General features: G+C 39.9%; 1 protein-coding gene across 2 annotated transcripts in view; it reads right to left on the bottom strand.

The window, feature by feature from the left end:
- Positions 1-350: 350 nt before the first annotated feature.
- Positions 351-14,439, bottom strand: part of LOC147147945 (protein crumbs homolog 2-like) — a 46,473-nt gene continuing 32,384 nt past the window's right edge. For both annotated transcript variants that reach the window (XM_086031481.1, XM_086031482.1), the window contains exons 11-13: positions 11,043-11,159; positions 10,477-10,603; positions 351-8,490 (exon numbers count right to left, since the gene is read on the bottom strand). In XM_086031481.1, coding sequence (XP_085887607.1) covers positions 8,269-8,490; positions 10,477-10,603; positions 11,043-11,159 — 466 coding nt within the window. In that variant the 3' untranslated portion in view covers positions 351-8,268. The remainder of the gene's footprint in view (positions 8,491-10,476; positions 10,604-11,042; positions 11,160-14,439) is intronic.

Raw genomic sequence — 14,439 nt, 5'->3', positions numbered from 1 at the left:
CATTTTTTTATGACGGTGTTGAAAGTGACACCGTTGCTATTTTTGGACAACGCGAATCACCGAAATACCGCCCAACTCTATTGTCTACAAAAATAGGCCCGTGGTTTCTCTTAACATTGATAAACACTGATAAATATTCAAACAAGAAACACACTTTATTTTTATTTTTTTAAAGTCAACATCTTTTTTTTTTTTTTATAAGCCTCATGTTTTCTCAAAATAAACTGGTGAAAAAGGTTGAACGTTGTAAAGTTTTTCTTTTGAAATTCAGATTCTGTTGCAGAAGAACTCGGTTCGCCATTAAATGTCTTTCCAAATATTTCTCTAAATGGTCCAATTGCAAACTGAAATGGTGATCACTATTTCTTTATTATTCTTTCAACAATGTATTCTAAACATACATTTCATTTCATCTTGTTCACAAAGAGCAACAGTTCCAAATATACATACAGGATGACATTATGTGTAACTATATCCATCTTTGGGATTGACCATTTCTGATGGAGAGTATTCTGACGTGTTAAGATATCAGCTTTTTTAAAATGGTAAATCTAAATGAAAGCATTAGTAGAAACTTTCGGATTAGTTTTACAGATTTGATGTTAATGTGTTGGTGCAATTTGCAATACAAATTTACAAATGGTACAACATGAAAACATAATACTTTGGATTAGCACTTCCAATTCTGAACTGTGTTATACATTGTGCAACATTAACAAGACAACTCCAGTGGGATATCACTACCTTATTGTACATAAATGACTTACTTACATTGTCCTGTATTTTGGAGAACAGTGTTTGACTGTTTAATACTGTAATAGACTTAAAATTGCTGTGTGTATGGAATGATTCAGCTGTCCTTTGTTGAACAACAATAAATACCACTTAAAAATATATGAGTGGATTTTTTTGAAAACCTGAAGGCACAACTTGCATCTCATCCATATACAAGACAGACCGGTGCATCCCCTTTATCATTCTTACAAGGGAACTAAGTAATCACAATACCTTCCATATAAAGATAACTTCATAAAGTCAACAGGACTAAACATTAGTTCCTGTACGGGAGAAGCACCAGTACAACGGATCTCTGCATGTTGTGGACAGGTGGTACATAAGCAGGTTTAATGAGGAGAACACCCAACACGAACATCCATCCCAAAAAATATCTCTGTACTACTCCCAACACCCCAAAAAAGTTGGTCATTTTGCATCAAAGAAGTTATAGGGATTTGCTCCCACGGCCAACGCTGTTTTTATGAAAATAATTCAGAATCACAAAACACACACAACTAAATCGCCCCAGCACAGTTGATTTGTCCCGTGTGTACATTCTGTGGAACTAAGGGGTCTAGTCTCGCCTCCGATTAATTAACGGACTGATTAAATATGTTGATTATTTTTTATATGCACAATAACTTGATTTCTTCTCCGTGAAATTAGATGACCTGAATCCAGAAGTGGGCATCATCAGTCCGTCACCAAGTTCCCGTTAGTTTTTCCGGCTGACCCACGTGGTCCCAATCCGTCACTCGTCGGCAACAGTCAATCGGCGTCAAGAACATAATTTCCACATCACACGCAGGAGCCGCACATGCAGACAGACACACAGCCAAATAAATAAAAAATAAAAATAACAGACACACGAACAGTGCGGTAATCAGTGAAATATAAACTATATGGGGCACATGTCATTGCGCCTTGACCGAAAGGTATACAACACTGTTGTACACCTGGGATTTCACATTTGGCTGTGTGTCATGAGTGCGGCACCTGCGTGTGACGTGGTACCCGTAAGTCCGTTCTCGATGCCGCTTGGCTGGTCCCGGACCGACCGGGCGGGCCTGAAAAACTGACAAGAACTCACAGACAAACTAAAGCACTGACGAATGACCGCCTCTGCTTAAAATGGAAGTCAACCCCAGAAAATGCTTTGCAAAAATATATTCTCTGTGCCTCTAATAGTCAAAACATGGAATTCTAATTAACATTGTGTTTGTGGAATATCTGGTAAACAGCTGAATCCACCCGTTTTTAGCCAGCTCAGTGGCCCATTTTGTCTCAGTTTCAGAAAACAGGTGAGCCATGATTGATCGTTTTCTGAGCCCTGAACAACTTTGATATCATTTTCAGTCGACAGCAAGTGACAAAATGGCCGCCCCCTGACATGGACAAACACCACTTTTACGGCTTAACCCATATTCCACAAAAGCAATATTAATCAGTTGGGCCTGCGTAGAACATACGTACATACATACATACGATCTTTCTTAGGTTGAAAAAACACATTTTTTTCAAGAATATTTTCCCAGCAGGCCCACTAGTTGAAACACGGCATTCTGATTAATACTGTATTGCATATGTGGAATATGAGTTAAGCAGCAACATCCACACGCTTTTAGCCATTTCAGGGGGCAGCCATTTTGTCACTTCTGTCGACTGAAAACTCACAACTGCACAGGGAAAAAAGGTGAGCTGTGATTGGTCGTTACCTGAGCCTTGAGCAGTTGTGATGTCATTTTCAGTCGACAGAAGTAACATAATGGCCGCCCCCGGAGATGGCTAAAAACGGGTCGATTAACTCTTATTCCACAAACGCAATATTTATCAGAATGCCTTGTTTCAACTAGTAGTTTTGCATAGAACATATTCTTGAAAAAAATATGTTTGGGTTGACTTCCCTTTAAATCGGTGATCTGGCTATCAACAATGTGTTCAATGATGACCCCTGGAGGCATTGGTGCTATGGCAGCAGGAAGTCTGTCTGAGCTTGTTGTACAACCCCTGCCAAAAAATTGTGGAATTACCAGTCTCAGCGGATGTTCATTCAGTTGTTTAATTTTGTTGAAAAAAAAATCATTTTTTAAAATTTCCATTCCCAAAGATAACATATGCATCACATTAGATCTGCTTTTTAATCTGCAATTAAACACAAATGATCACAGCTTTTGCACCAAGTGGATTGGCATGAATCATGGCTCCAACACAAGAGATGTCAATTGAGACAAAAGGAGAGGATTATCAAACTTCTTCAAGAAGGTAAATCATAACACAATGTTGCAAAAGATGTAGGTTGTTCACAGTCAACTGTGTTTAAAATCTGTAAAAAAAAAATTAAAAAAATAAAATAAAAAAAAACTCTAAAAGGAAATGGAATTTACATTCAGGAAGTCAAAGAAAATTGTCCATGACAAGGCTCCAACCTGCAAAGCCGATCTGGCAAAAGCAATCAGAGAAAGTTGGAGCCAGATTGATGAAGAGTACTGTTAATCACTTATTAAGTCCATGCCTCTGAGACTGCTAGCTGTTATGGAAGCCAGCGGTGGTGCAACAAAGTAGGCCTACTAGCGGTGTGTTGAAGTGGTATTTTGCTGTTATCTATTTATTTTCATGGTTCCGTATTTTTTTTTTTCTCAGAATTGAGTGATTACATAATTGTTTTCCTCTGCTTGGTGTAAATAAGTAACTGTTACAGACTACTACAATTCCCCCACTTGATTTCTTTTAGTGTTTCTTAAAGCCAGAAAGTTACCATTTGAAATTACTTGAGTTTGTGTCATGTCTGTGATCTGCTTTTTTTTTTCTACAAAATTAAACAACTGAATGAACATCCTCTAAAACTTGTGATTCAATTTTTTGTTGCCAGGGGTTGTATTTACTGTGTGTTGTTTCAGTAGGCCAAACAATGACTAACAATCAAATAAATGATTGGTATAAAAATTAAGTTTTTATTTGAATTAAGAGTATCTTTTACTAAAAACAAAACTTTTCACATTTTGTCCCTGATTTTTTTCTGCGGTATTTACTTTGGTCTGGAATAAATAAGAGACTCCAGACTGATTTACAACTCACTGAAAAACGTTTCTGTTGAATTTACTCAATATTTATTTGTTCAAGTGGTTGCACGAAATATAATCATCTGGATCCAGATCCTTTTTTTAAGTGAACTATACACCTACTAAATAAATGTATCTGGATCCAGATGATTTGATTTTGTGCAACCACTTGACCAAATAAAAGTGAGTAAATTCAACATACCATTTTTTCTGTGATATGCAATAAGTAAACAAGGCCAGTATTGACCAATGTACAGTACGCTAACCCTTAACTTCCCATTTTTATACCTCCAGAAAATAGTCTTTGAAGTAAATACAATGTACTGTACTTTAATGTGTTCTTTCTCGTAAAGGAACGAGTGGCAGTGAGATGTGACTACGTTCGATTTATGTAATGAGTATTTCAATTAAATACCATCCACTTTGAATAGGTTACAAAAATCAGTAAACACAGGAAATACTGCATATTACAAACAACACAAAAAACACAAACCATTCACATCATATGTACATACATTAATGATGACCACATAAGGCTTCCCCTGGAGTCATGTTACAGCAGTTCATTACACATCAATGTGTTGAGTCAGGGTGTGTATTCAAAACCCTCCTTCACTAATTTCACAAATTCCAGTTTTAAGACACATTAGAAGATGAAAACCAGCCAAATGTGTTCTGAGGGATCATTTAGAGGTTTATGTCAAGCACAATTGATTTTTCAGACAATATGCAGTTGCCTATGTCATTCGGAGGAGAAGTTCACAACAAATTTGATTTAGTTTGACAGAGTCAAAACACCCTTTCTGTTGGATGTGGAATATTTGAACATTAAAAAATGAGTGGAAGGGGAACCTTTGAGTCACATTGAACATAATGCACGACAAACTAACAACAAAGTGACATTGAAGGTTCCAAGTAAATGATAAAAAGCCATTCAATCAAATCGGGCGTGCAGTATATCCAGTGGGATGAGCAGTGGCTCATTTGCATGAGACATGGCTGCCCCTCTAAACTGGTTATGTAATTCTTGATGTTTGGTGTATTTTTATTCACACGTCACAAAACCTGTAAACTGTTTAAAATTCTGAAAAGAAATGCATGTCTTATGTTCAATAACGTGCCAATGTTGAGACGATCACGTATTCCTACTATCCACAACATTATGACCAAATGATATGTATCCATTATGCAATAGTTGTATTAAATATTTTGCCTTAGCGAAGTTAAGCAGGAAGTCAACCCCAAACATTTTTATAAGAATATGTCTATGTAGTCGAAACAAGGCATTCTGATTAATATTGCATTTGTGGAATATGAGTTAAGCAGTAAAATCCATGTGTTTTTGTGCATCTCACGGTGTGGCCATTTTGTCACGTGCTGTCCACGGAAAATGACATCACAGTTGCTCAGGGCTCAGGTAAGAACCAATTGTGGCTCACCTGTTTTCTGAAGCTGAGCCATCATTGGTTGTCATTTTTAGTCGACAGAAGTGACAAAATGGCTGCCCCCTATGATGGCTAAAAACGGGTGAATTTTGCTGCTTAACTCATATTCCACTTGAACAAGGCGCATCGAACATATTATGGCAACGAATTTGTGGGGGTTGACCATCCCTTTAATGCTGCTCAGCTTTGATCGAAGCCGCCATATGTCAGGTGTTCATTTAAAAAATGTGATTACGAACTTATCATATTATCTTTGTAAAGGCAGAATATTTGTTACATCTCATATATTGAGTCACTATATTGTTAAAATTGTCATAATGTTACACCTGGTTGGTGCATGTGTATAAGTCTTTTTGTATTCTCACACCGTTTCATGTAAAAAGTAACCATAATGATACATTGTTTGGAACAAGGAAATGCCTCTTCGGGTGTGATGACATCTAAAACTACACATCGTTGATTTTCACGCATATTTCTCTTTTGCTTACTGGTCGTACAAATACAAAAATCTCATGGAAAGGACAAAGAGTAAACAAAAATCCAGTGTCACCTAAAACACAGTTCAAACAACGGCCTGTTCAAACCTGGTATAATTATGCGTCCTGAGTTATCCGATCTCAATTGGTATATTCAAACTTGTCAACATACGCCTTAAAAAATAATGACATTGTCAATTTACTATATGTTTTTAATGTCACATAATAAAGGTAAAAATCTAAAACAAAAAGGGCCCTATTTTCATAGACAAGTGCATGTGCGCTCGTAAAATCTGCCGCATCTTCATTTCAGGCTGTGTTGCGCCTCGCTTGGCCCTCCGCCGGACCGAGGGTGTTTTTTTATCACATGCCCTTGGTGCACCTGAAAATTTGGTGATAGAAAGTACACTAGAATTTAGAGCAGCTAAAAGCAGGTCTAAGTTGTGGTGTAATGTGATTTTGGTGGATTTGAGGCACAGGCAGACGTGTGGGATGGATGTCATCGTAATTCATTCATAAATATGACAGCGTAGGACACTCCCTCTGAATCATGGTAGAAAGCAATTAATTGAATGAATTATTATTGTTATCATCCGAAAAATAGTTTTAAAAGCACCCCCATCGCGGCACAACTACGGGTGGGGGAGGGGGGTTTAAAAAGCGCTCTCCAAGTGTCCACTCCACAGCAGCCAACTTTACATCATCCAAAAGTGGATACCTTCTTGTAGTTCCTCTTAAATGTACTTTTGCGCGTGCCTATCCGCATGCCAAATAGACCACACGCCTCTCCCTGCACTGAATTTAAAAGGATTGAGGGGCACCGTTTCCACTGGATGGCAAACAAGTCAGCTGCGTTTAGTTCCACTACGGCGCAAATGCCCCCTTCTACCTGCGCCTGTCTAAGAAAAAAAAAGAAAACTCCTCTCATGCACACAATTAGAATGCACTTCATGCTAGTTTTGCGCTGGGCATGAAAATAGGACCCATAATCATGTAAAATCATGTTAAAATACATTTCTCAGTGCATATTTACAGAGTAGCGAATCTGTGCCTCATAGAAGCAATAATGTGTAAATTCAGTGCTTACGAGGAAAAAACAACATTACTAATACCAATTCAACATATAAGATCTGACCGCCGATATTCGTAATTAAATCCATATTCAATAATACTAATCTTTTGCTCATGTCTTGCTTGTTATGTTATTGTTTTGCATGCATGAATGTGGTAATATGTAGAAATTTAAGCCAAAAGACATTGTAGGTTGAATACTGATGCCAGATATATTAGTTATTGTTCAAACCTGTCTAGCATCAAAGTAATATTGAAGATGCTTGAGATCATTTACTACATACAGTATTTATACTTAGTGGTTAATTCTGCACTTCACTGCCTTCATTTGACACTGATGGAGTACAAAAAATGTATGATTATTCATCTACAAATAATCACTGTGGAAGTTGTTAATTTGATCTAAATTAGAGTAGACTGTACCAGATTTAAATATTCAAACTCCAGTGATAATAAACAGCCTACAATCTCAAATTCAAATCTATTAGTTTGAAGGTCAATGCTCTCAGTTTACAATTAAAAATGATGTAACAACTGTAATGTATTATATTTTTTTTTTAAAATAGTGTGAAAAATATAATACAGTAACATCGACTTTTGCCGATATTGTGTAATAAATAACTTAAAATATCTATCCACTTGTGATCGGATTGGTCAGGACACATGTTTTAAACCAGATGTAAAAATACACAATATTTGGAAGCAATTCATTCACTCTCTGACAGCAGGGCTTTTTTTCTTGCTGATGAAACCACATTTGTACAGACAGTATATGGATCATGTTAATATAATTTGATCAATAACATTAAAAACATAGTCCATAAAGGGCAACACATGTAAATTGTGCCACTAACAGGATGTTTATGAAGCCGATTATGTCTTTACTGTTATGAAGAAGTTTATTTAAGTGGGTCGCCACCATTTCATCTGTCAGCAAGAAATGCCCTTACGATGAATGCCTAAAATTTTAGATCATCAATAACTTTTGGAAAATAGGACTTTAATCGTGGCTGTTTTTTCATGGGAGAAAATACATTTCGAAATTAGGGGGAAAAAGTGTATTTTCCGTTTCTGATGAAATGATATGAAAATGACCCATTAAGAAAGTGGTTTCATCAGCTGATGAATGTTGTGTTCTAAATTTGAGGCCAATTCTTTCAAACATTGAGAATGTCTTTGCAACTTTTTACATCTTTGCAAACACATCTTTGTCATGTCCGCTCCTCTTATCGGATTTTACCTCATCCAGAAGCTTTAACATCAGTAGTTTTGCCAAGGTGGAGCATCAGTCATTTAGATCCATTAGACATAACCCTGTTTTTTTTTGTTTTTTTGGGGGGGGGCGTGTGTCAGCGGTGGTGAGAACAGCAAGCCCCTTCAGAGCACAGGTATTCTGCTCGCTTCCAGTTCCACACAGGTTCTAATATGAGGCTGCAGGTGTCAGATTAGCCTCTCCTCAGGAGGCACTTTGAGGACGCTGCCCATCTCCAACCTGGCTCCAGCCACCTCCTGTGAGCTGGGACTGTAAGTGCCCTCTGACTGACGCTTCTTCCGGGCCGTCAGGATGAGGAAAAAGATAGCTAGGATGGCTAGTAATACACATAACGTGGTGAGGGGGATGGTCACCACCAGCCAAGGGATCCACTCCTTTTGCTTCTTTTTCTGCAAGAGGACATGAGGGTAACTATTATTGATCCATATCTTTCGGCCACAACCCACAGCGTGTGACCATAGGTAAGGCTAGGAGTCTTAGATCGACCGTTCAATCGAGCGCTCCCTCTCCACCACGACAGACCGACACAGAGTATCCTCACTGCAGATGCGCCACCGATCCGCCGGTTCATCTCCCCTCACTCATGAACAAGACCCCAAGATACTTGAACTCATCCACTTGGGGCAGGATCTCATCGCAGAACAATGGTCCTCAGATTGGGAGGTGCTGATTTTCATCCCAACCACTTTAAACTCAGATGCGGACCGCTCCGATGAGCGATCGCCTGGCTTGGGGATTAGGTGATAATGGCCGATTTGGAAGTCTCTGTTTGGATTCTACAGCATCTGACCAGTACAAAATCGGGGGTTGACCACATCCCGGAGGCGCTGCTATGGAGATTTCTGCATGGACCAACTGGGCAGGGACCCACTTCACCGAAGATGGATTTCTGTAATGCTTCTTTTGATTGGACTTTGACACTATTTCAACTAACATTGTATAGCATCATAATATGCGTTGCCCACATTGCATTCATTGCAGCCTGATCATCCTGAAAGGAGGATACCCCCATCTGCGGTCCCTTCTCAAGGTTTGTCATTTTTTCCCCAGATGGGGTTTTTGAGTTTTTCCTGACCCTGGGGTTTAAGATCAGGGGATGCCGTTAATATTTGTCAACTGTGGGCATGTGAAGCCCTATGAGACTTTCCTGTGATTAAGACCTATATAAATGCATTCGACTTGACTTCAATTATATGGTCTAATGTGCTATATTTTATCTTTGTATTCATATTAACACTACTTTATTATAATATTTGTAAGTTATTAGGTAATTTATTACCAATATTCAATAATACTCTAAAATACTTGTTTTAATATATAACCTATTTAATAGTAATATTGAATACATGTGGGTCTCATGCAATTTCAGTAACTGGTGTCTGTTTTTGATCTTACTATTTCCTTAAAACTAAATATTTCTGTGCATAGAAATATTTTTAACGCACACTGATTTTTTTTTGTTTTTGTATTGTAGCCATGTCTGACGTTTTCAAACAAAACAAACGCCATGAAAATTGCTTAGAAATTCCTATCATGCCGCTTAATTATTCCCTGGTAGTAGAATCAGAATCATTTATTAATGGCCACACAACAGAGTTGGTGGGATTTGTTATTAGTATCTGACTTTGTGTTAATCCACCGCTTTTATTGAATTATTGGTCATTCACTGTGGGAGTAATTAATTCAGCACCATGACCAAGTACTGTGTCACTTGTATATACTGTATATCTGGCCAGAAAATAAGTGTGTATAAGTTGAGGCAAAGCAGATGTTCAACAGAAACACTTTAGAGCTCAAAACATGCTATCATGTTTTTGCCCTGGTGACACTAGTCTATGGACACATAGCTTATTAGACATAATTGCATTCTTACATGGCGAAATTGGAGGGGACATAGTGCAGTCATTATGAAGGTGGGGTGGGGGAATGTCCCCCCATCCCCCACACCATCTGTGCCCATGCTCATGTTGATCAATTAGTGCACAGGTGTCAAACTCAAGGCCCGGGGGTCCAGATCCGTCCCGCGGCGTCATTTTATGTGACCCGCGGCATCATTTTATGTGACCCGCGAAGACAAATCATGTTTTTTTAAATTGTCTTCACAACATATTAGATATATTTTTGTTGCCAATCTTTCCTTTAAAATACATTGAAGAATTGTTGAACAAACTAATTACTGGCTTCTGATTTCAAAACTAGTGATCCATCAATCAGTTGTGTCTAAGGCATTATTACATCATCATTACATTATACATTCATTTATACGGGTTAACAGTCGTAACGGCCCTCCGAGTGAAATCAGAACTATGATGTGGCCCGCGGCAAAAATGAGTTTGACACCCCTGAATTAATGTAAAGATTTCATTATCACTTACATTGCTTTCACACTGTGTGCCGCTATAGCCTGGCACACATACACACTGGAAGTGGTTGAGTCTGTCTAGACACGTGGCACCATTAAGACAAGGACTGGACTCACATTCGTCTATTTCTGTCTCACACCTGAAAGACATCAGCAGGGCTTTAATACAACACAAAGTGACACACACACCTTCGCCAGCAGCTCTTACAAACACTCTCTTGACCGGACATGATGAGACAGTATAAGCCTCTCTCAACAGTAAATTCGGACAGATTTTTTTGAGTTGAGGGAAAAAAAAAAATGGGGATTTTGACCTCAGACATACAAATTCAAAAGAATGTGACCGCACACCATTTCCTTTCAACTCCGCTGAAAAAAAAAACAAAAAAAACACCTGATTCAAATAATCAGCTAATCAACAAGTTCTGCAGGGGCATGATCCCGATCATTTGAATCAGGTGTGTTGCAGGAGGAAACCTCAAAGACATACAGGAAAGCGGCCCTCGAGGACCGAAGTTCGAGACCCCTGAGCTAGATGAACCAAGCAAGCGTATGGTGTTGAATATGTGTGAAACTCACCTGACACCAGTGTACCCTGGCTTGCAAGTGCAGTTGCCACCAGTGTCGCCACCTATGCAAACCCCTCCATTAAGGCACTCTGTTTTGGCATCACATGCCGCTGGAGGGAAACGTCGCCTGTTGGGCACAGAAAAAGAATGTAAATGACTGTACCACTGACTGTTGACTTTATGCTTGATGCTTCATTACGGGTTAACTTGTGCATCCAATATTTCAAAATAAGTTAGCAGGCGTAGAAGTGCCATGGCATTGATATGAATAACAAATGTATGAAAAGTTGCTGTGCATTGTGTAAAGGCCACGTGGATTGATTAGAGTAACATGTATGACCATGTATCACAGTACCTTATTTTCAAAATTGACAACTGACCAGAATTTTCAGGAAATCTATACATAACAACTTCCACAAAACCGGCTTGGTTGTTTATGCCAGAAAACAGAAGGTACCATTGATGGCAAAGAGACAAGCAGAAAGGAGGAAATCAAACTAATTCATGCATAGTGGTGGTGTAGCAGGGTGTAAAGGTCACTGCCCTGACTGCTCTGTATAATGTGGCTAAATTGGGAAACAAATATAAATGGACAACTTTTTTTTTTTTTTTTTTTTACACACACAAATGAATCCCACACCGGCCCAAACGCACACAACACCAGAGCAATTCCCCGCAATAAAGTAATGCAGTGCCTTGCTGCTTTGTTTTCCTATGCCACTTGAAAGTACATGAAGGCTTTCTGTGGAGCGGCTTATAGCACCATTCCTCCGCAAGATCATCTGTTTGTTTTGCGCAAAGACATGGTGAGTACATAATTTTTTGTTTTATGTCTCATTATTAACAATAGTTAACTTCCTAGATGGTGAATTTGACCCTAGAATGTAATCCAATTTCCTTTCTTTAAACTTTATGAAAAATCCAGCAATCAACCAACACCCCAGTACTAGGCCTTAAAGCTTCCATTGTATTTGACATGTTTGTTTGAACACGAGATTAAGTTTTGAAGGAATGTGGCTGTCTTTTGAGTCTGCCAAAACTTCATGTTGGGCAATCTTAACATTTTAGAGAAGGGGTGCCCAAGGATCAGCTCATCAGCAAGCTTTACAGAAGCCTCATAAGGATCTTAATCATTGGAATTAGGTGTATTGGAGGAGGGAAACGGGCTGGATAGGGACTCTCAAGGACCGGATTGGGGCACCCCTTTTTTAGTGTATGTAGACCCTCACATATTACTTGGTGAAAGACAACTGGCATGCCATGAGGCACAAGCAGAAGAGAAGAACTGTTGGCTCTATGAAAAAACTAATGCTAGGTTCACACCGCAGGCTAATGCGAAACGGATCGAATCTTTTTTTGCCCATATGTGGCCTGTATCATATGTTTTATGACAGTCTGAACAGCTCAATTCCCATTTTTTTCAAATGCAGCCTGGGACACTTTCATATGTGGTCCTAAATCGGATACGTATCTGATTTTTTGCAATGCGACCGCATACGTCGCATACGTCCGACATTCACGTCAGGAGCCCAAAATGCGCTCTGCACGAGCGGAGGCAACGTGCTGGCAGCGGGGAGATCGAGTCTGCAAAGTTCTTTTGAGTAACAGTATTGACTTTATATTTGACTTTAATTTAATCCCACTTGAAACATGAAGCATAAAGTGGACATTTATGGTGATAGTAGTAATTCAGCCACGGCTAGAAAAGGCAAATTTTTTACACATGGTTATGACGTGACATCTTCTTTAATGACTACTCCATGAAATGAGATTGAAAAATCCTCGCCTCCTCATTTCCCCCAAATACTGTATTTCTACCTCAGACCGAATCGCTCCACTGTCGGAATGCCCCGACACGCCGCACCACGTTTACTTCCGTAAGCATTACGTCGTGGGTGATGTCGTCTCTTCTTCTGCGCATGCGGGTCACTTTGGAGACACGTGTTCACAACACGAGAGAGGCCGAGGTTGCATTTATAATGTAATATGCAAGGGTGCACATAAATTGTATGCAGGGACGCATGCGCAACAGAAATCGTGGAGGCGTAACAGCTAACTTTACTTCCATTTTCGACGTATCGGCAGTTTTAACGCTTGCTACCAACACCAACAGAACGCTGTCTCTGTTGGAAGTATGGTGCGATTAATAACACATGGAGACGAGAATAACTTCCGTGTTGTCGGTTTAATGCAGCAACTCGTGTGATGCCGTCGTCAGACTGACTCGGCTCATTACTGGGGGAACATCCAGAGTGCAATGACACTCAATCTCCACACTGTGGTACTGCAATACCACCTATAACATCTCCCTTTTCTTGAAATACAGTTCCAAATCCCTTACTCCCTTTTTAAAAAAAAAAAAAATATATATATATATATATATATATTTTTTTTTTTTTTTTTTTTAAACAGAACCAAACGGACTGTTAAACATGTCATTATAGCCAATGAAAACGGAAGACGTGATTACGCCTTACTCCATGCCCTGTTAACCTCCACTTTCCAGTCTGAACTTGAACCCCGAAACATTCCCTATCCAGCAATGCAAGTACACAGATTCAGTCTGCCGGGAGGCCATATCTCCTGGCTATAACGTGAGACGGTAGGGGACCGGGTTGTTGTTGATGATGATGCTGGGACCGTTTCTGTGTACGGGATCCGTGACAAGCCCGAACTAGGCTGGGGCGAAGGTGAGCGTGTGACTTCAGTCTCGGACAAGGACTCTCGTGTCTGAACCCCGTCGCTGTCAGATGCCAACCCCTCGGCACAAGCCATGGGATGTTGTGATTGCAGTGGCTCCGCCACACGCAGGTCCACTCGGTTGCGACGATAGAGAGCATTCTCAACCTCTACCTGATAGGACCGAGGAGCCACATTTCGCGGACACACTCCCCTCCGCCAAATAACAGTCTGGTAACCAGGCAGTGGTTTCATCCGGATCGCCTCACCCACTGCCAGTTCTGTCATAGATCATTTTAGAGACTTGTCTCCTGTGGCGCAGTTTGTCTACCACATCTGTGATAACCTGTGGCACGAGAAGGGCCGGAGCCTGGCAGAGCTGACTTTAAACGTCGCGCCATCAACCGCTGTGGTGGACTGCTGTCCATAGCCTCTGTAGGCGTGTTTCGCCATTGTAAAATTGCTTTCCAGGCATCTCTACCTTCCCGAAGTGACTTTTTGCATTGATTCTTCGCAATTTCAACTGCCGCCTCTGCCTTCCCATTCACCTGAGGATGTCTTGATGATGATGTTACATGCTCAAACTCTCACTCGACGGAAAACCGACGGAATTGAGCGCACGCAAACTGAGGCCCATTGTCAGTGATGACCCTATCAGGCTGGCCATATCCAGCAAACTGCGCCTTGCAACGTTTTATTGTTGTCTCCGCACTGAGGTCTAGCAAAAC

The sequence above is a fragment of the Filicampus tigris genome, chromosome 5 (genome assembly GCF_054856515.1).
Source record: "Filicampus tigris isolate MCC_2025a chromosome 5, RoL_Ftig_1.0, whole genome shotgun sequence".
Classification (NCBI taxonomy): domain Eukaryota; kingdom Metazoa; phylum Chordata; class Actinopteri; order Syngnathiformes; family Syngnathidae; genus Filicampus; species Filicampus tigris.
The sequence above is the reverse complement of the archived record's forward strand: the minus strand, read 5'-3'. Positions and strand labels throughout refer to the sequence as shown.